The sequence below is a fragment of the Vanellus vanellus genome (assembly GCF_965231255.1).
Source record: "Vanellus vanellus genome assembly, chromosome: Z".
In the NCBI taxonomy this organism is placed as follows: Eukaryota; Metazoa; Chordata; class Aves; order Charadriiformes; family Charadriidae; genus Vanellus; species Vanellus vanellus.
The window spans coordinates 56,766,240-56,788,891 of record NC_138908.1 but is presented as its reverse complement, the minus strand read 5'-3'; the positions used below and the strand labels follow the sequence as shown (position 1 = coordinate 56,788,891).

The 22,652-nt window shown below is 38.4% G+C and overlaps 1 protein-coding gene across 1 annotated transcript in view; it reads left to right on the top strand.

Moving 5' to 3' along the window:
• The window catches only part of KDM4C (lysine demethylase 4C), a 308,331-nt gene that overhangs the window by 48,063 nt on the left and 237,616 nt on the right, over positions 1–22,652 (top strand). The window contains exon 6 of the mRNA XM_082496977.1: positions 8,746–8,795. Within this exon, the coding sequence (XP_082353103.1) occupies positions 8,746–8,795 (50 nt within the window). The remainder of the gene's footprint in view (positions 1–8,745; positions 8,796–22,652) is intronic.

The window sequence follows — 22,652 nt, the reverse complement described above, 5'->3', positions numbered from 1 at the left end:
GGCCATATTAGGCTTATGGAGAACTGAAAAATACTTTATTAAGAAGCAGCATATGTGGTGTGTTTTCTCTGAATTGTGAGAAGACAACCGTTCTGCCTTAGAGTCCTGATGAGAATTTGTAGGCAGCAGGTAAATCTGACTGCTGTAGCAGTCTTTATGGAATTTGAAGCTTTCTGCAGTATTTAGGCATAGATTAACTTTTGTTTCATTCCTTAGACTGCCAAAATTAGGTGGATTAGGAGACTGAGGCTGGACTTGGCAGTTTATTTAAGTTGTAAGAGGAGTAGGGTGAAAGGGATCTATGGTAAAAGTCCAAATACAGCAGGTGATTTAGATTCACAAATTCTCTTTTCAGGAGTTCAGTGGATACAGGATGGCAAGAAGTCTGATCTCCAGATTGCCTAAAATTTTTGCCATGGGCAACTTTACTGTTACCTCTCGATTGCAATGGCTAGAACCTGTTTTTATGGATTTGCCAGTGTAGAATACGTGCCAATAGCTGCTCATCTTCCTTTATGAAGTGAAAAAATGAAGTTAGATAGTTACATGGTGGGGGATGTGGAAGTCTTTAAAACATGATTACATGTGAAGTTTTTCAGATTTGGAATCCCAGTAGCAGAGGAAATAGTAATGGGGTTAAAAGACTCAACTACATCCTGACAGGGTCTTCTGGGGTAGCATTAATAGAACTTTCAGTGTGATCAGCAGCTGACAAAGACTGGTCAAAATCTGGCCAGGTGATGCAGAGTTCAGCATGAGTGGAAGAGTCTTGCTACCTTTGCACAAGCTAGGCATACCATTGACAGAACTGATATGTTTCCAAGTTATGTTCTATGTCTAGGAAAAATAACAGATATAGAAACTTATGGTGAAGTGCAAACTTTTAGTGTGAAAAGTAGGAGTAATGTGTAAAAATTCCCTGAGAGGTGGGGAGACAGCTGTGCTTAAATTAGAAGAGCACATATTATTATTAGCCGTACTTTTGCTGAAAATTATCAGAAAAGTTAGAAATAACAATATTAGTAGTCACAGAGATTACTCTAATCACACTAGGGATTGTCGTTAAAAGGTAGCTATAATCAAACAGTATAGTGGTTTGCAGGAATCTGAAAGGGTTATTGTTGTGCTTGAAATTGAGCAATCATTTGGTAGTTAGAATATTCTCCATAAAGTGAGAGAACTTTGTGTGAGACATGGGAATTAAAAGAAAATGAGATTATTTTTCTTTTTTAATCATCCCATCCACCCCCTCCCTGCCCTGTGGAAGATTCCTTGAAATATTTGGATTCAGTGGGGAAACAGAAGATGGTAACAGACCTTGAAATTTCCCATCTCAAAATGGCGAGTGTATTAGCTTCCTTAATTAAGTTTGTGAGATTTCAATTTGTTTATATTTTAAAAAATTATTTATCATGTTTATATTTAAGAAATATTAACCACCTAAATAGATAGTAGAGCTAATTAATGTTGCCTATAGAAAGTGGCATGGGATTCTGGGCCCAGTGTCTGGAATTAGATAGACAGCATTATTTTGATACAATGTAGAGGTTGCAAATTGCCTGTTATCAACTGTGAAATCAATGAATTAGGTTCACTGTGAAAAATTTACTCTTGTAAATTTAGTTGTAACAACATTTTATGGGTTTGCAGCTTTGGAATTTTTAAAATACTAATTAGCAGGAAAAATCATCAGCTATTGTTCCCTGTTCAATATATAACATAGGTTTTGGAGAAGTAGTTTGGTTAAGTATTTAGCATCACACTGAATTAGCTTGCAGCAGATGGTGTTATCCATTATCTGTGTGTGTACCTGGCTTAGGAATAACGGAACTCAAAGTTTCACATTCTGTTTCTTGTCACTGAGATGAGAATAATTGGGTGAAGACAAAAGGCTGCTTGTCTGATGACCATCTTGCTTGGCTGGGCATAGTAAAGCAATGATCCTTTGTTTTTGATGTGTTTTTGTGTTCATACTTTGAATAATATTGTTGTAAAAGCTGTCCCACTTGTAAAACATGCCACTTAAATGATCACTTGACAAGTAGCACCAGTTTTTCTTCCTTCTGTAGTCATCATGATACTGTGCATGTGTTAAAATTAAGTGGATTCAAATTCAGTTTTGAATTTACCTACTGCCTACGCTTACGAAATTCCACTGTACTGAATAACCAATTACCCTGTTGCACAGAAAGCAATACAAATGACACAACAATTCAATCCACTTCCTTTATTTGGAAGATGCAATTTGTAAAATGCAGCATTGAAGAGCAGGGTCTGTGAAGTTACCAGAAACGCAGGAAGGACAATACTGAATACTTCAGTGTTCTTAAATGTATGGAATTTTCTGTGTTAGGCTTTACATTCGTTTTATTGATGATGTTAACTGTCAGTTAATAGAAGATGAACTTCTATTCTGCAAGATCTTTGGCTATGAGATAGAGTTAATTTAATTTTTGATATTCTTAAAACTCCACACAAGAAACCAAACTCATATACTTACATTCTTTGTTTAGAATATCGATAGATGTCAGGACTGGGAATAGTTTTCTTTTGGCTCCTTTATTACTAACTGTGGATAATGTGAATGCGTGTTGTAACAATATCGTGGCATTGGGTGGTGAAGTATCTGTGGAGGCTTTCCTCTGAAGAAGCTTCATGCTTATTTAAATCTTTCTTTCCTTTAAAGCTCAACATTTTTAGAGATACTAGGTATTTATCTGTGGCATTATTTCAGCCATATGGGATACTTTACTGAGAACTGCTAAACTTTTCTGGATTGTCAGGACTCTTTGTTTTTAATGTGGAACTTCACTTTTCTATTCTTACGAGAATTAACTATGGATTAATATAAGAGGATTCTTACGTGAAATATAAGAAGTCTATGGACAAAGTAAGGGGAGAGTTTTTTTGCAGGGCAAATCATTAATTATTGGGCAAACAAACATTCTATGAGCTGATTGTTACTTGTGTACAGTTGTTGAGTTATGAATTTTTCTCTAAAAGTGGTATGTTCTGATACATGGTCTGGGGTTGTAGTCTGTTGTATAGGGGTATGATAGAGAAGATGGAGCCAAACTCTTCTCAGTGATGCACTGATATAACCAAGGAAGGGTAGCAATAATCACAGCTTGCAACAAGGGGCATTTCAGTTTGATAGAAGGAAAAAAAACATTCACAATGACATTTTAACAGGTTGCTTAGGGAGGCTGCTGAGTCTTCATCTTTGGAAATTTTCACAGTTGACTATACGATACCCTGTGCAAACTGATCTAACTTTGAAGTTAGCTATATGTTTATCAGGAGATTAGACTAGATGACGTTCAGGTCCCTTCCAGGCTAAACTTCTGTATCATGATGTGATACTGAATTTTAAAGAAAATGGTGCTCAGAGTTACTTTCCTAATGTATGGGATGACTTGAAAACTTTTTTTTTCTGCAGAATTCTAAACCTGTGGGTAAAGTCGCTTGCAATTCATTTGCAACCATTTGTACTGCTAGTTCTTTCTAGTTTCTATCTACTTACATGGTTTTGGCCAATGTTTTTCTTAATCCACATTCTGAAAAATATAACACCCTTAGAAATACAGGATGAGAGAAAAAGAGGCCTTCCCTGCCCCCATTCACAAAACAAGTGCAGCAACAAAGAAAGCAACAGTAGAATTGCTTCAAAATATTTGTTGTCAGTTCATGTTTGTGTTTTTAGTCCAGTTTTCCATAAGCACTTTTTTATGTAGTTGAATTATTTTATGTTGTCTAATTTTTCTGCAACAGTCTCTCAAATAGAAATTTTTAAAAGGAGATATTGCTGTGAAGATACAATATTAGTTTACTTTGTGTCTTCTGAATATTAGTTTACTTCTGTGTCTTCTGTTAGTTATTTCTCCTTCTGAAGCCTGTATTTTATTCTGTTTCCTTTTGAATGAAGCAGTTTCATCTGTGGTCCACATGCTTTTTGTTAATATCTTCAAGTGAGTTGTACTAAAGATCCTCCTGGAAACTCTGCTGAGACACATAGAAAACAAGGAGGTGATTGGTGACAGCCAGCATGGCTCCACCAAGGGCAAGTCATGCCTGACAAATTTGGTGGCCTTCTACGAAGGGGTTACAGTGGCAGTGGACAAGGGAAGATCAACTGATGTCATTTACCTGGACTTGTGCAAAGCGTTTAACACCGTCCCACCTGATATCCTGGTCTCTAAGTTGAAGAGACATGGATTCAACAAATGGACCACTCGGTGGGTAAAGAACTGGCTGGACGGTTGCACTCAAAAGAGATGCAGTCAACGGCTCGATGTCTCAGTGGAGACCATTGATGAGTGGTGTTCCTCAGGGGTCGGTATTGGGACCTGTACTGTTCAACATCTTTGTTGGTGACATGGACAGTGGGGTCGAGCGCACCCTCAGCAAGTTTGCTGATGACACTAAGCTGTTTGGCGACGTAAACACGCTGGAGAGGAGGGATGCCATCCAGCGGGACATGGACAGGCTGGAGAGGTGGGCCCAAGCCAACCTCATGCAGTTCAACAAGGCCAAGTGCAAGGTCCTACATCTGGGTCAGGGTAAACCCAAGCACAAATACAGGCTTGGCAGGGAATGGCTGGAGAGCAGCCCTGAGGAGAAGGACCTGGGTGTGATGATTGAGGAGAAGCTCAACATGAGCTAGCAATGTGCAATCGCAGCCCAGAAGGCCAACTGTATCCTGGGCTGCATCAAAACAAGTGTGGCCAGCAGGTCAAAGGAGGTGATTTTGCCCCTCTACTCCACTCTCATGAGACCCCACCTGGAGTACTGCATCCAGCTCTGGAGTCCTCAACATAAGAAGGACATGGACCTGCGGGAGCGTGTCCAGAGGAGAGCCGCAAGGACGATCCGAGGGCTGGATCACCTCTTGTATGAGGAGAGGCTGAAAGAGTTGGGGCTGTTCAGCCTGGAAAAGAGAAGGCTCTGGGGAGATCTTATTGTGGCCTTCCAGTACCTAAAGGGGGCCTACAGGAGAGCTGGGAAGGACTTTTTACTGGGGCACATAGTGATATGATGAGGGAGAATGGTTTTAAACTAGAAGAGGGCAGGTTCAGATTAAACATTAGGAAGAAATTTTTCACTGTGAGGGTGGTAAGGCACTGGAACAGGTTGCCCAGAGAGGTTGTGGATGCCCCATCTGTGGAGGTGTTCAAGGCCAAGCTGGACGTGGCCTTGGGCAACCTGGTCTAGTGGGAAGTGTCCCTGCGTGTGGCAGGGGGGTTGGAACTCGATGATCTTCAAGGTCCTTTCCAACCTAAACCATTCTATGATTCTGTCTTTGGCTTAAAGGAAAATTAAAGGAGAACAAGCATTATTTATTTTTTTTTTTAGGCATGTTGTTTTATATGGGTCCATCTCTGTACGACGTCCAAACATTCCTAATAAAATTGAACTGGAGTAAAATCCATACTGTTTATTTTCCTGTACTGGATTCTCTTTTTTTTTTTTTTTTTGCCATGCACAGTAAAGCTTGTATTTTACTGTAGTGGGCTAGCAGTTGTACAAAGAATGAATAAGTAAATTCATTCTCATAGAACGGAAACTAGGAAGGTGGCAGTAACTCAAAGGTTATTTAGGTTTTGCATCTGAGAATAAAATCAAAGCAAATACTAACCAAAATAGCTACTAAAATTAAGCCATTTGTGAATTGCTATTTTCAGCCAAGTTCCCAGAACATTGGTTTTTCATTTGATTAAGGAGCTGTCGTAATTGTCACCAATCATGTTTTCTAAGGTAGACAGGACTGAGTGATCACAGCTAGTAGACTAATGTCTGTTATTGCCTTTCCTGTGGATTGGAAGAATATAGGTAGAACAAGGAGCGTACATTGCCACCAGTTCATTAATAAACAGTGCATGTTGTTGCTTAAGACTGAGATTTTTATTAAAAAAAAAAAAAAAAAGAGGCAGAGTTGTTAGCTTATTTAAAGTACACTGAGAAATCTTGTAGAAGAATTAATCTTGAAAACATATATCTAAATGTTTCAGAAACACAAATTAATGGCTTAGATTTAATATTTATTACTTATCTGTAGTTATCTTGTTGCCAGTACCCTTGATTTGCTGAATTAATAAGTATTTCAGAAGATCTTTTTTAACAATAGTCAACAAATGTATGTACCATAATTTTTTCTGTCTTTGTAGCATGACTGTAGCAATGAACAGTGGTTCTTCAGCTTTTATCTGTCTTTTCAAAATTTTTAACAAGTATGTGTTCCTGAACTAATTAAATTAAAATGTAGTTGGCATCAACATTTCCCTTTTTGTCTTTTCTTTCCTTTTTATCTGTTTCTTTGCTTGTTATCCAAGAAACATTCTCTTTGCCTTTTAGTGATTTAGTATTTAATGTCCATTACACTTACTTTCAAAGAAGGCTGGACTTGGTCTTATGATATGAGATGTCAAACAAACGTTCATGGCTGTTTGGTAATGTACCTAAAAGGAGGCTGGACGCAAGGTGATGAAAAATATTTTTCTAAAAGCTTTTAACACTGGTGAAGTTCTCATATGGGCTAACCAAGTGTTCACTAAGAATGAATACTTTTTTCTCTGACTTAGTGATCTGAGTTTGGGAGTTTTTTTGTTTAATGTTCTGTACAGTAGACCAAGGATCCAGGAAGATTCATGTTCTGTAATTTGACTGGTATCCAAAGCAGGTGCCTATTGTGTTTAAAAAGCTCAGTTTTCTAATAAATTGTGTCAGGAACCAACCATAAAGGAGAGTGACTTTGGGGCTCCTAATGTCTGATACTACAAAGGTGGTCTCCTTTCCTTGGTTCTTTTCTTAGCTGTGAGAAAAGGGTAATGACAGCAGTGGGAATAAGTAAAGGTTTGAAGAGTAGATGTTATCGCAGACCCCAAATGAAGACAATGATGAAAGGCACCAACTCGCATTGAGTGAATTATTGTTTGGTAATTTTAGATTAGCTGAATAAATAGCTGTAACTCAGTTAAATAGTGTCCTGTTTTGTTTTTCTGAGAGACTCATTGAAAGCTCAGTTGTCCAGTTTTGCATTTTTGTAATATTGATAAGTACTTACATATTTATGTGTACAAATTGAAGCATGTGGCAACGTATTATCACAAAAACATGTACTTTTGGAAGAGTAATTTTTAAGGAATACTACCAGTCCGCTTAGAGACAGGTAAAGCAAAGAAGAGTCTCTAGTTTGACTTTTTTGTTTGACATAAGCACTTCTGTTCATGTTTTACTTTATGGAGTTGTGTATTTAATGACACACAGTACAGTATGTAATGCTATATGTAGCATTTTTCTCTGCTGGGGTGTGAAAGATGCAAACATATAGTTTAGATTGCTGCATATATGCTGATGCGTGAGTAGAGCAGAGTGGAGAACAGGTACAAACACTTTGGAAGTACAAATGGAGAGGGACAAAATCCATTTCTCTAAAACTGAAATTCTGATTAAAACTGGAAACACTGAGCAGACTCAAGCTGAAGGTCTCTCTTTGTTTAATACCATTTGGAGCGGGTTGTCAGTAGGAATGGGTTTTGCTACAGTTCAACTTAGAGCGCTGACTTCGGTGGTGGAAGGGTCTTCCTGCTCCTATGCAGCAGTTTCAGTTGTAATAGAGTAAAATTGTCTGTGTGCAAACGAGAGCTTGAGGTAGGGTGATGTTTATTTCTTGCGCAAAATGAAGGGCATATGGTTCTTCACTTGTTTTTTCTAAATGAGTTGTCAGGGAAAGTAAATGAAATCTGTGTTCACAGTGTAGAAAAAAAAACCAACTATATGCTGACTTAGTTTGAAAATGTGGATTTGGACTATATTGTGCAGGTGAATATGCATTTTCTCCTTTTCTGAACCATGTTTTTTTATAGATAAGAATCAATCAAATGCTGTTGCAAAATTAAACTGAAACGAAAGCCTATTATATCACATATTGAAGGAGTTAAAATCAATAATAAACTCTAATTAATACATACAATATATCTATGAAGTGGAGTAAATATGTGAATAACAAAGTGTTCAGTAAAGCAGAATGAAATTACAGCTTGTTAGTAATCTTCAATTTTCAGCTGTAATAAACATTAAAAATAATATCAGATTAATTCCAGGTCTTTTATAGCGTGACTGACTTGTTGCAGATAACATATGGAATCTTTGAAAAATAATATATTGTAGAAGCAGAGTGATTCCAAGTTATATAGATTCTTTAATTTAAAGAAAGTCTATTTCTTATATAATTCTTTAAACTGTAATTGTAATGATTTTACAGTGACAAGTAGCCATCTTATTCTACAGCATTGGCTATAGGAAAAAATAGAAATATTTAATGCTCCTGTTTTTCTGTTGAACTCTTATGTCTTGAAGTACAGTAAAATTCAAAGAAATAAAACCTATATAAATTAAACTTATTTTATGTGGCTTTGCTTCATTTGGAAAATGAAAGTTTGTGTGTCTTTTTTTAACTGGAATGGTGTGATCATAATCAAGTATTGTCAATATGCATGATTTTTAAATAGTGAATATAACATTCTTGAATTAATGTTATAATGTTTAAACTAGAAATAAGCTAAAATGTTTTCTCAAAAAAACCTTTCTGTATTCTTTCCTCAGCAATTGTTATATTTTTCCTGTATAATTTTTCAGTCTTTAATCCTTTTGACTTCTGTATTTTTAGATATTTATCATATATAAATCATGGCTTGTGTAGTAATTATGTCTTTAAGCACTTCATCCTTTTCTTTATGTGAATTTTAGGTATGCTATTCCTCCAGAGCATGGGAAACGGCTTGAAAGACTAGCTCAAGGTAATATTTTCAATATTTCCATATGTAAGATGTTTGAAGGACATACCTCCAGCAAAGTGAAAAACATTGTCCTTGACTTACCTGCTGTGTTTTATTACTTAATGTTATGTGGCTTTTATCTGTCTATGGTGTGATTGCAAACAAGGAACATGTTCTAGTACTCTGAGGAATTCTTAAGAAATAAAATTATCTTTTTTTTTTTTTTTTCCTCAGAACTTTATTTGGTGCTGGCATTTTTAGGTTGGTGAAGCTCATGAAAATGAAGCTTAGTAATTTATTGGGTTTGTTCATTAGATTTTCATTGTTAGTATCTTTGTCTCCTCTGTGCCGTTGATTTTTCTTGTCATAGCTTCTTCTCATCAGTAACTTTTGAATCTTAACATCTTAGCCAAATTTGATACAAACGTATAAATATTGAAGACAGCTGAGTCTCCATAAATTTCATGAAAGTTGGTGGGTGGAGAATGCAAACCTGGTTAGTACCTCTGGGAAGGGCGAAGAAGACAAAATGTAGCAATGCTAGATCTTACTTGGCAGCAGCCTATTGGCCAGTAAGCAGTCATATAAATTGACTTTAGCCAAAGCATGTACTGGCTTTTGCCCTTCAGACATGTGAGGAACATGTGTTGAGAAGGAGCAGAGATTATTGTTGTAAGGTTGAGATCTAAGGGATAAAAGTCAGTAGTCTGTAGGAAAATTCTTGTCACTTGGTAATTTGTTTTATTTTCAATAACAGTACACCTCTCTTTTTGTTTCTAGATTCAGAGAGAACATGAGGCATGTTTCTTGGCCTGGTAGCCCATGTTTTATAGCCTGCTATTAACCATATAATATAAGGAATGCAATTGAAAGTTGATAATTAGATATTGTGTGTCAGGACCAAATTCTGAAAATTTTTATGCATTTTCTTTTCATATCCATTTTATGTGCATATGCATTTTTCTGAGCTATTTTTGAGCTATTTTTAAGCTGTTACTGACAACAGTAAGATGGCGTGTATCGCTGAGGTGTGAAAGTAAAGACCTGTGAACTTGCAGTCTTAAAAACACGTCTCAGACAGGTTTCAACTTGGACAATTACATTTATTATTCCTAAATTTTCCCATAGTTTCATTTGAGAAAGTTGTCACTCATTTTTTTGCTGTTCCAGTTTCTTTTTCCAACTTGCAAAGTACAGAACTCTCTATTTGCATACCTCGATGCTTTTGATTTTCACTGGTAAACAAGTTGATACATGTTGTAGACTGGGCAAGTGACATTGACTTATGATAGGATCATTCAAAAATTACTTTTAAGGTTTAGAAGAAATGAGCAAGGAGTAAAAGGAATAGAGATTTGGAAAAGGTTCAAAGAGGGACAGTTGGACTGGTGAAAAATTTGCCTTTTGTTTTAAAAGTAGTTAGTAAGCTCTAACTTTTCAGTCTGAGTGTCAAACAAAGGGAAGGGGGAATGATAAAGGCCTGTGATGACTAGCACGGAAAAGGTGACTAGAGTGATTGGTCGCTAGGTCTTCCAGTACAGCTAGAGACTCTAAATGGAGAGCCTTAGCAGGTTCAAAACAAACAGAAGCAGGTGATTCCTTTCACAGTAACAACACCTCACTGTCGGTTGTGGATTCTGAACAGCATCCTGGCCTGTATCAGGAATAGTGTGCTGAGCAGGACTAGGGAAGTGATCATCCCCATCCTCTGCGCTGGTGAGGCCCTATCTTGAATACTGTGTTCAGTTTTGGGCCCCTCACTACAAGAAAGACACAGAGGTGCTGGAGTGTGTCCAGAGAAGGGTAACGAATCTGGTGAGGGTTCTGCCGAACATGTTGTATGAGCAGCGGCTGAGGTTGTGTGAGCACCTGGGGTTGTTTAGCCTGGAGAAAAGGAGGCTCAGGGATCTTATCGCTCTCTACAACTACCTGAAAGGAGATTGTGGAAAGGTGGGGGTCAGTCTCTTCTCCCAAGTAACAAGTGATAGGACAAGAGAAAATGGCCTCAAGTTGCACCAGAGGAGGTTTAGATTGGATATTAGTAAAAATGTCTTCACTGAAAGGGCTATCAAACATTGGAACAGGCTGCCCAGGGAAGTGGTGGAGTCACCATCCCTGGAGGTATTTAAAAGATGGGTAGATGTGTTGCTTAGGGACATGGTTTAGTGGTGGTTTTGGCAGTGTTACATTGATGGTTGGACTTGATGATCTTAAACGTCTCTTCCAACCTAGAAGATTCTATGATTCTAAAATTTTGCATGGATTCAGGGAGAGACTGAACATCATTGGCAAAGAAACCTGTTGGAGGAACATAGGAGCTGCATCTGGCTTCGGAAGTCTTGGAGCAGCAACTCGGTAATAGATTACACAGAGGAAGCAAAGATTTCGTGCTGTATTTAAACACTTCTCTGTACATCCACTTTTGACATTTGCTGGGAACAAGATCTTTGGGTAGATAGACTGCTCTGGTGTTTATTGTAGATTTCATGTTGTTTGCTTATAGTTGTGCAGTGTTTTAAAACTATCCAGGTTTATATGCTGTGTAATGAGTGTGTATCCAATCTTTTTTTGTGAGGGAAGAGAATGGGCAGTTTTGGGAAGACTTGTTTACTCATTTCTAAAAATTGAGTAGCTTTGAGGCATGGCATTGTTTGCTGCAGCCTGAAAAAACAAACAAACAAACAAACAAACAAACAAACAAACCTAACCCTTCAGATTTTTCTTTGACATACCCTGATTTCCACAGATACTGCAGTAACCTGTACGAGTTCAGGAAGTAGGTAACTTTTGGAGATATATGCTTTGCTAGGTGGGAGCTTTTGAAGTCACTTAATGTAAACTTACATATTTTATGAAAGTATTGTGTTTGAATACTGTGGCATGAAGGTGCTCATGCCTCTTATTGCTGATAATGGTTGCCTAATACAGTAAAAGGAATGGGACATAACGCAAGTGGAGAAATGAGAATCTCCAAAACCACTGTTTGTCAGAAGCCAACGGGTTATGCTGGGAGAAGCATTGTCTTAGTGTCTGAATGCCAGGGTCAGAATTGTACGATAGGCTAAAAGGGACTTATGACTTCAGTCTCACCCAGTGTAACGGTTCTTAGGTCTAGAACTGCTGGAAGGAGGTAGGACAGAAAGGAATCTGGTTTGAGGTAAGCTAACACATGCGGACATGCTTTTCTACAGCTGGGGACTGGAACCCAGTTCCTTGATCTGTACTGATCACTGTATTTAAAGAAGTTGCCCAGGCATGTCACTCAGCCTTGGTCTGCATACATCTGCATGGATGTAAGTTGTCTACTGCTGCTATTAATTATATGTTAGTACAAGTTACAAAGATGTGTGTGGCAACTGGAAAACTACTTTCCATGATGAATCATGGGTAAGATCAAACTTAATTATTTTTATTTCAGAACCATGTTTTCAACAGTAAATAGCAAATAAATCATAAAATCAGATACTGAAAAACAAAGATAAAGTTTCAAATAGTTGTTTATTCCATTATATTCATTGAACGACACTGGATTTTTGTGGCAAAACTGCATACTCGTACAGAGATTGTTATTGTAATGGCAATGTTAGATAGGTGAGTTAGTTTCACAGACAACCATCTCTGGTATTTCCTAAGTTTTTTGGTTGTTGACTTTAATGTCTTCTGTGATGTTTTCCTGAATAGGTCGTTTTCAGGATATTTTTGGTCCAGCTAATAATTTAGAATGGAATGTAGAAGATGATGCTGTAGTTCTTAAGAATAAAGATGATGGACTTTGTGGTCACTTTGACTTACACATTCACTCTTTTTTTCTTTTGGGGAAATTACCATTTCTGATTATTTCTGTGCTGTGGAGGTTAAGAGCTCTGTGATCTTTTACTTTGCAACTGCTGCCTGCTAAAGGAAAGTAAGTGTTACACTAAGGTGTCTTAAAAAGATGAAAATGTACAGTAAGCTGCATGACTGCAATTCACTTAATAGTAAACATTAATAAAATGTGGTGTAAATTAGACCTTCATACTTAATTAAATGTTTATTAAAATATTTTTAATCATATTTTTACATGAGTGCAATATCTGAAGAAAAAAGAAGTATTTTATTCAAGAAGTTTGGCTACCAAATTAATCAACTGCTCCTAAATAATTAAAATAATAAACAAATGCATTGAATGTGACAGATTGTCTAAGTCAAGACAGCAGCTGATACAAAAAATTAAAGGAAGGCTAGAACGTTTTCCACTTTTGCTTCATTTTTGCTTTCCATTAAAGTCTTGATTGACTGTTGCACCTACGAATATTTTATCTGAAAGACATTAGACTGGCATCTAATAAAGACAACAGTTTGATTTTGCCCATCAGCTGCTTTCTCATTTGTGTAGGTTTTTTTTTATGTTATGTAGACATAAATGTAATAAAAATCTCAAGTGAGCTGTTAGCTGCAATTTTTATAGTTGTTGTATTAATCTATAATACCACGGTATTCTTAAGGATTTTTTATTTCACAAAATGGGTTAGAAAATAAAGAGAATAGAAACAGATTGGCAAATCAGAAATTAGAGTTTGAAGGATTTTCAAGACTAATAGATTATTTAATCGCAGAAACTGTTTTAGAGAGGAGATGACATCTATCTGTGGTGTCCAATTATGTTAAAGAAGAAATTAAAGCAAAGTTTAATATATTGTAAGTATGTAGGGGTGTTACAAAAAGCTTTGTGTGGTGTATAGTATTAATTAATTCATTTTATGCAAAAGTCATTACCTGTTATGTATGAAAACAAGTATAAATAGTTGTTGAAATGAGACAATATAGAATTTGCATAACTTCTAAGGGTCTTGAATCTGAAAATTTGAGCAGGTGAGAAATTGGACTTTGTCTCAATTGATGGTTATACAAGTCAAGTTAGGAAAGTCACATCTAAAAGATAATAAACTTAAGGCTGTGACATATTCATCTGGGCATAACAACACTCATATTTCACAGCACTTGCTTCTTTTGTGGCTTTTGTACTATGTGCTTTGTGTAGCATACAATTTGCCACTGCTTCCTTGGGAGGACTGGCGGCATGAAAACTCATCCTAGTAAATTTCCTTTATGTGCAATACAGAAAGTTAAATCAAATTAGTTGAAATCACTGCAAATTAATTTAAATAAATGAAGTTTGTATTTATATATAACACATTAAAATGTAAAAATAAAATTACTAGAAAACTTAGTCCTTATTTAATCTCTGCCTGTGTTCCAAGAGTACTGATCAGTGAATTACAATTAATATTTTGTATGTTCTAAGTCCTTTAAATGAAGATCTATATAAGTAAAAGATTGCCATAACTTTGCACTTAATTGCATTCATTGGGATTATTTTTAATTACATTAAAGATATTTGCAATTCAGGGTGTTCTGTTTCTTAGGTTGTAAGTTTTATATATTTATATTTTCATATTTTATATTTGTCTTTTCAGTTAATACTAATAAACTAGAAATACAGCACCTTTCATGTAAAATTTCAGGTGAAGGGTTGAATATGAGCTGGAGCACCTCTCCTGTGAAGACAGGCTGAGGGAGTTGGGGTTGTTCAGCCAGGAGAAGAGAAGGCTTTGGGGAGATCTTATAGCAGCCTTCCAGTGTCTGAAGGGGGCCTACAGGAAAGCTGGAGAGGGACTTTTTACAAGGACGTGTAGTGATAAGACAAGGGGTAATGGCTTCAAACTGGAAGAGGGGAGATTTAGATTAGGTAGGAGGAAGAAAACTCATTACTGTGCTGGTGGTGAGGCACTGGAACAAGTTGCTGAATGAAGTTGTAGATGCCCCATCCATGGAAGTGTTCAAGACCGGGCTGGATGGGGCTTTGAGTAACCGTGTCTAGAGGGAGATGTCCCTGCCCATGGCAGTGGGGTTGGAACTGGGTGATCTTTAAGGTTCTTTCCAACCAAAACCATTGTATGACAATATGGAAGTGTAAAAAAAGATAGGAAGTCTTGCCTCATTCATTCACTGGTCTGAATTTGATTTGAAAGTTCCCTAAGAATATGATTTTTATGTGTGTGTACTTAAATGACGACTTTATTATTGGCCAAATTGTGATATCCTTGATCATACAAGGTAAATATCTAGCCAGTCACCTTGTTCGAGTAAATGGGGTTACTTGCAAAGTTACTTTTTCAGGAATAGTATTGTAATTTGTTCGTGTATGATTGTAGCTGGACAGTTTAGTTGAAAATATCACGGACACATCATACCATAGATAAGCATTCCAAATGTCTTGAAAATGCTAATCAACCAGGGAATGGAACCTGATCCACTTCAGTTTGTGAGTAATAGTTGTGATATGATGTGGTCATCTGACAATGAGCTGTTTGATACGTAGGAATAATACTCTCAGGATAGAGGAAAAAAAAAAAAAGCCTCCAGGTAGTAGTGCTCACTGTCCCTCAATTTATAGACTTTAAATGATTTTAAAATTATCTTTATCCCTGAACCATTTCGTGTACACTTCAAAGACTCTCAGCGCAGCAGTGTCCTGTCGGTGGAATCCTGTCTTCCTCAGACATGGCTAGGAATTTTCTTAGTGCCCAATGTTTCCAGCTTTCCCCAAAGATGAAAGGGCTTTGACTTGTATCTAATGTCTAGATCATGAAACCAGAAATTGTATGGAAGTGTCATTGTCTACTGAGGCAGAATAGCATTGACAAAGGGTGTGTCTTCACCAGTCCAGTGATAACAGTAACACAGGAAGTAGTTTCATTTTGTTAGTACACATGGCATGGGTTACATTCTGTAAGATTATCTTATTTTGGGTTGTGTTTTCTGTCAGAATATGTATGTAAAGTCTTTTGATAGCCTGTTTTTGATTGTTAACACAGTCTGAAGCCTGTGTTTTCACATATTCTTTGCTGTTGTTGCTTGTGTTAACTAGACAGAGTTTTTAAAAAGCCTGAGTAGAACTTTAATGTTCATGGATAAATGCACTCTACCTGTAGTTTATATACTTATATCCGAACATTTGGCTACCAACTGCTGAATCACATATTTACCCTGTAGACTGTTCTAATTCAGCTCTACGTGTTGAGAATGTCAGTGTTTCTTTAAATTGTGGATTGGAGAACTTTCAACTGGGCAGGCTTTTTCTCATGGATGCAAATCAATGAGTGACCTGATTCTGTTTCACCCTGATCTCTGATTGTTGCTTATTGGGTCCTATGAAGTAATTGTTTTGAATTGTCTTTTTGTGTTCTGTGTAATCATTTCCAAGAAGATTAAGTAGGGTACCAATGGCTAAATAGAAGTATTGAGAAGAGGTGTAAAGAGGTCTGCCACATCTCAAGAGACCATCCGAGAAACTGGAGTTGCATGCAAATTCTCACAAAATACCTGCTTTTGCTGAACTGATTTAGAGTTAATGGATTAAATTAAGATTTCAAGTGTCTTATAAAAGCATGAATGTGCTACAGATCTTGAATGGTAGTTACATTTTAGATAGATTTTAGCATTTTTTTCTTTTGGATCTGGGATTTCACTGAATGTCCAGGATTAACTGGTAATCTTGTGAATTGGTAATTTTAACATCATCTTGGTATTTGAGAATGATTCTGGTGTGTTGCAGGCCAATGTTGAAGTGGCCTACATTTAATGTATTTGTAAGGGTCTTGTGAAGTTTCTAACGCAATGGCCTCTATTCATTGTGCTATTAGGCATTTTTTTATATCTGCTAACCAGTTCTCCCACAGAGATTTTCTTTCCTCGGAGAAAACTGTGTGTGACCTTACCTTTAGCCTGGGTAGAACAAAAGACCTAATAAACAGTCTTGTAATGAGGCCATACTACCTTCCTTTCTTCTCTTGTTCATTAAGGGGGGTGCTTTTGAGAAAATGAAGTGAATGAGACTGGAAAATTTGAGTGTGTGTAAGTGTAGACTTTGACAGAGTCAAAAGATATTTTATAGTGGTACAGAATGTGTAGGCTGCATGTTGATTTCACTGTGCGGGCTCTGTAACCACAGTAAATGTTCTCCAGTAAATTTCTCTTTAATGGATTTTGAGCAGGTTGTGTTCTGTGTTGTTTGCAACTTTCTTAGGATTCAGCAACAAGCTTGCCTTCTTGTTGGAGTTGTCACAACTATTTCTGATCTCTTGGAACTGTACTGGTACATCTTAAGTTTTGGATATCTGCCCATTATTTGATTTTTATCACCATGTATTGAGCTAATTAAGCATATTGCAGTAGCAGAATTTGGTACATTTTTTTTTTTTTTTTTCCTCAGGGAAAATGACTCAGTCACTCTCCCTGCTTTTAAAAATCAAGGTATTTGCTAGTTTTATATGGTTATTTCCTTAGCCTGAAGTACAATAGAATCATTGAATGGTTTTGGTTGGAAAGAACCTTAAAGATCACCCAGTTCCAACCCCACTGCCATGGGCAGGGACATCTCCCTCTAGACACGGTTACTCAAAGCCCCATCCAGCCCGGTCTTGAACACTTCCATGGATGGGGCATCTACAACTTCATTCAGCAACTTGTTCCAGTGCCTCACCACCAGCACAGTAATGAGTTTTCTTCCTCCTACCTAATCTAAATCTCCCCTCTTCCAGTTTGAAGCCATTACCCCTTGTCTTATCACTACACGTCCTTGTAAAAAGTCCCTCTCCAGCTTTCCTGTAGGCCCCCTTCAGACACTGGAAGGCTGCTATAAGGTCTCCCCAAAGCCTTCTCTTCTCCTGGCTGAACAACCCCAACTCCCTCAGCCTGTCTTCACAGGAGAGGTGCTCCAGCCCTCTCATCACCGTTGTGGCTCTCCTCCAGACCCACTCCAACAGGTCTGTGCCCTTGAGGGCTCCAGAGCTGGATGCAGTATTCCAGGTGGGGTCTCACAAGAGTGGAGTAGAGGGGCAGAATTGCCTCCCTTGACCTGCTGGCCACACTTGATGCAGCGCAGCATGTGGTTGGATTTCTGGGCTGCAAGTGCACATTGCCAGCTGATGTTGAGGCTTTCGTCAATGGACACCCCCAAGTCCTTCTCCTCAGTACAGTCCTCAACCCATTCTCCACCCATCCTGTATTTGTGCTTGGGATTGCCCCGACCCAAGTGCAGGACCTTGCACTTGGCCTTGTTGAACTTCTTGAGGTTTGGACAGGCCCACCTCTCCATCCTGTCCAGGTCCCTCTGGATTGCATCCCTTCCGTCCAGTAGCTTGGTGTTGGCAAACTTGTTGAGGGTGCACTCCATCCCACTGTCCATGTTGCTGACAAAGATGTTGAACAGCACTGTTCCCAGTACTGATCCCTGAGGAATGCTGCTTGTCACTGTTTTCCACTTGGACATCGAGCCATTGACGGCAACCCTTTGATTGCAGGCATCCAACCAGTTTCTTATCCACCAAGTGGTCCATCCATCAAATCCATGTCTCTCTCATTTAGAGCCAAGGATGTCGTGTAGGACAGTGTCAAATGCTTTGCATAAGTCCAGGTAGATTATGTCTGTTGCTCTTCCCTTATCCCCCAGTGCTGTAACCCCATCATAGAAGGCCATCAAATTTGTCAGGCATGACTTGCCCTTGGTGAGGCCATGTTGGCTGTCATGGGTCACCTCCTTATTTTCTATTTGCCTTAGCATAGTTTCCAGGAGGATCTGCTCCATGATCTTGCCAGGCAGAGAGGTGAGACTGACCGGCCTGTAGTTCCCCGGGTCTTCCTTTCCAGTCGCTGGGGACGTCACCAGACTGCCATGACTTTTCAAATATAATGGAAAGTGGCTTAGCATCTTCATCCACCAGTTCCCTTAGGACCTATGGATGGATTTCATCAGGTCCCATAGACTTGCATACCTTCAGGTTCCTTAGATGGTGTTGTACTTGATTTCCTACAGTGGGTGATTCTTCATTCTTCCATTCCCTGCCTTTGTCTTCTGCGACTTGGGTGGTGTGGGTAGAGCTCTTGCTGGTGAAGACTGAGGCAAAATGTCGTTGAGTACCTCAGCCTTCTCCATATCCTGGGTGACCAGGTGTCCTGTTTCCTTCTAGAGTGGAAGGAAACACTATTTTCCCTAGTCTTCCTTTTATCACTGACATACCTGAAGAAGTTTTCCTTGTTGCCCTTGGTGCTTGATGTCCCTGGCCAGCTTTAATTCTATCTGGGATTTAGCTTTCCTAACCTGGTCCCTGGCTGCTTGGACAGTTTCTCTGTATTCCTCCCAGGCTACCTGTCCTTGCTTCCACCCTCTGTAAGGCCTCTTTTGCTTTTGAGTGTGTCCAGGAGCTCCATGTTCATCTATGCAGGCCTCCTGTTTTTTTTGCCTGACTTCTTTGTTGGGATGCATTGCTCCTGAGCTTAGAGGAGGTGATCCTTGAATACTAACCAGTTTCCTTGGGCCCTTCTCCCCTCCAGAGATTTATTCCATGGAACCCTACCAAGCAGATGTCTCAAGAGGCCAAAGTCTGCTCTCCTGAAGTCCAAGGTAGTGAGCTTGCTGCACAGCCTCCTTGCTGCCCTAAGGATCGTGAGATTTAAGATTTCATGATCACTGCAGCCAAGGCTACCCTTGAGTTTCACATTCCCCACTAGCGCCTCCTTGTTGGTAAGGAAAAGGTCCAGCATAGCACACCTCCTCGTTGGCTCCTTTGTCACTTGAAGAAGGAAGTTGTCATCAACACATTCCAGAAACTGCCTCAATTGCTTACGCCCCACTGTGTTGTCCCTCCAACAGATATTGGCGTGGTTTAAGTCCCCCATGAGGACCACAGCCTGTGAATGTGATGCCACTCCTATCTGTCTATAGAGGTCCTCATCCGCTTGGTCTTCCTGGTTGGGTGGCCTGTAGTTGACCCCCACTGTAACATCACCCGTCCCTGCCCTCCCGTTAATCCTGACCCATAAGCTGTTGGTTGGCTCTTCATCCATCCCCAGGAGAGCTCCATGCACTCCAGCTGTTCATTGACTTAGAAGGCAACACCCCCTCCTTGTCTCCCCTGCCTGTCCTTCCTAGAGACCCTGTATCCCTCAATTCCAAGACTCCAGTCATGGGAGCCATCCCACCATGTCTCTGTGATGCTGATGAGATCATAGGCCTGGAGGGGTGTGCACATCTCTAACTTGTCTTGTTTGTTCCCCATGCTACGTGCATTTGCATAGAGCATTTAAGTTGGGTCCCTGTTGAAGCTAACTTACTGGAGTGGATGCAAATCCTTCATGCTGCTGCCCAGCTGGCCTTTCTTTGAGGTGTTTTATCTGCATTTCCCCATGGGCTCCTATTGCCTTAGGAGCCCCTGACTCGTCTCTGTGAGACTTGGAGTGCACTGCACTGTACCCAGCACATCTGAGAGCAGCAGGCGGAGGGCCCTTGCTAGTGACCCATCCTTCGTACCTTGGAGTGTCGTCCCTTGGCTAGTCATGAGCAAACCTGATACTACCCCCCTCCGCCATCGAGTCTAATTTAAAGCTCTGTCAAACAGCCTCACAAGCTCACGAGCAAAGAGCCTCTTCCCCCTTTGAGAAAGATGAACCCTATCTGACACCAGCAAGCCTGGTGCTGTATAGGCCATCACTTGCAATCACTTTTTTCACAGCATGTTCCAGTATATTTCTATTATTATGCTGCTCAAAACTGAGATTTCTTGAAGCTCATAAGCTGTAAATTCCAAGTTATGATTGTTATCATTACATTAGGCATTAAATTTGACAAAATAGTTGAAATCATGGGCTGTTTCTTTTAACTGTCTTTTAGTCAGTGAAGCCAAATGTGTATGATAAAACTATACCTACCAAGTACTACTTTTTAAAACTTACATTATAACATTATTTGTAATTCCAAGAGAGAGTAAAGAATTCTGTGCCTGTTGGTGGGGAGAAAAAAGAAAGAACCATACATTTGAATGAAATTTGATCTCGGGGCATCTTAACGGAGTTGATCAGCATGAGTGTACATTACAGCTTTGCTGCATAAGTGCTGCTTAACCTTATATCTGAGAAATTAGTGCTAGAAAAGAATATAACAATTATAGTGTGATCATCTTAAAATTGTTCTGGAATTGTAGGATGGTTAATGGATATAAATATAAGACTCATCGGAGAGAAGAAATTAAATCTGACATTACAGAGAAGGTTATATATTACAGAAAATTGTTGAGATTTCATCTTTTTTTTCCTCAAGTCATTAAAAATATTTAGATTGTTAATTGCCTGAAAGTGATTGTGGTTTCTTTTTTTTGTTTGTTTGCTTTTATATTGAGTAGTGAGTGTGTTGCTCCAAGAATGAAACTGCTTCTGTGAATGACAAATTAACATTTTTGTGAGAGGTATACAACAATGTGTGCAAATAAATTAGAGATGACAGAAAACCCTTTTGCTAGTTAAATGTCCTCTGGCTAACTTTCTGTCCACTAAGCAATGTTTTTATATCATTTGTGTTATTTTTTTTCCTATATTTTTCTTGGGTGACCTCTTACTTCTTTCATACAATTTGCAGGCTTTTCCAGAAAAACAGTTACAAGTCAGTTTGGAGAATAATCAAGTGGTGTTCTTGGTTAATGTATTAGTTGGGGACAGACATTTACACCTTGGATAATCCTAGGGAATCTATCAATCTGTGGATCTCTCTTGTGTTCTTCAGGCATAAAATTCATTTTATGCATAAATGAATCAAAACTTTTTTTCTGAATCAATAATAATGCCATCATTAAGGAGACTTTTTTCATCATGAAGAAATGGCATTGTATCTTCTCCAGTATCAAGTTGCTGTGCAAGATAATTGGTAAAATATACTTTTCTTTTTTTTTTAATACTGTTTGCTCCACTTTAATTTCTGTGTAATAGTATTACGGATGTTTTCCTTGTACCAGGAAAAAAAAAATTAAATGGCTTTATATTTGGATTTTCTTATGAATTTTACCTACGTTTATAGTGCAAATGAAAGGGTTCTCCAAAATATTTTTTTTTATGCAGTGTCATGATCACAAACTTTTTTTTATAGCAGACTCAGGCTAATTCATACTTCACTAGTTCATAGAATTCATCTTTTCCTCCGACATGTTTTAAGAGAGGGCTGTGATGAAACTGTATATCTATTTACTCTTAGAGTTAAAAACAAGGAGCCAGCACTCCTTGTTTCAGCTTCTTGTCTACTCAGTATTTTTCCTGTGGAACTGTTAGAGGCAGTGAACTCCTTTATGCCTTAGTTCTGTTTCTTGAAAATCAAGAGAAATTTTTCAAGCCATTACTTTTTTAATAACTTCTTTTTTAGCAGTAGCCTGCCAATCTGTGTGAAATCTCTGAAATCACTTGAGAATAAATGACATACAGTACAGCAAACTGTTGATGGTGAACAAACCGATGTCTTACTAACATTGAAAAATACACTCTACACCAGAAAGCAAAATAAATAAGTTGAACTCCACAGAAAGGGATTACTTTTGAATGTTATGTCCTTGATACAGTAGAACTACATACTATTCAGGACTGCTAAACGTATAGATTGCAGTTACTCATAGTACATCTTATGGTGATTCTTGCTAATGGTCTGACACAAACACTGAAAAGACTAAAGATAAATAATAATAATGTTTTTCACAATAATAAAGATAAAGACTTTCTCATCTTTGCTGATTAGCGAGTAAATTGTTGCCCTTTGTCAACCTAGTTCTGCTGATTGTGCTGTAACTTTGTGAGACTTCTGTTGCATGTGTTGCACTGTAACACAGTCAAAAGTATTCCTCTTGGCTCCAAGAAAAGACACATGTTCATCTCGGAGCAAGTCATACGTCTGTACTTAAGGAAGCGGGACTGAGAGCTACTATTCAGAGAAAGTAGTAGGTGGTTAGAAGGCTCTCCCTATATTCCTTCCAATTTTCAATCTGATGTTTTCAGGAGCTTCTTCCTTCCGTTAAGTACTATGCC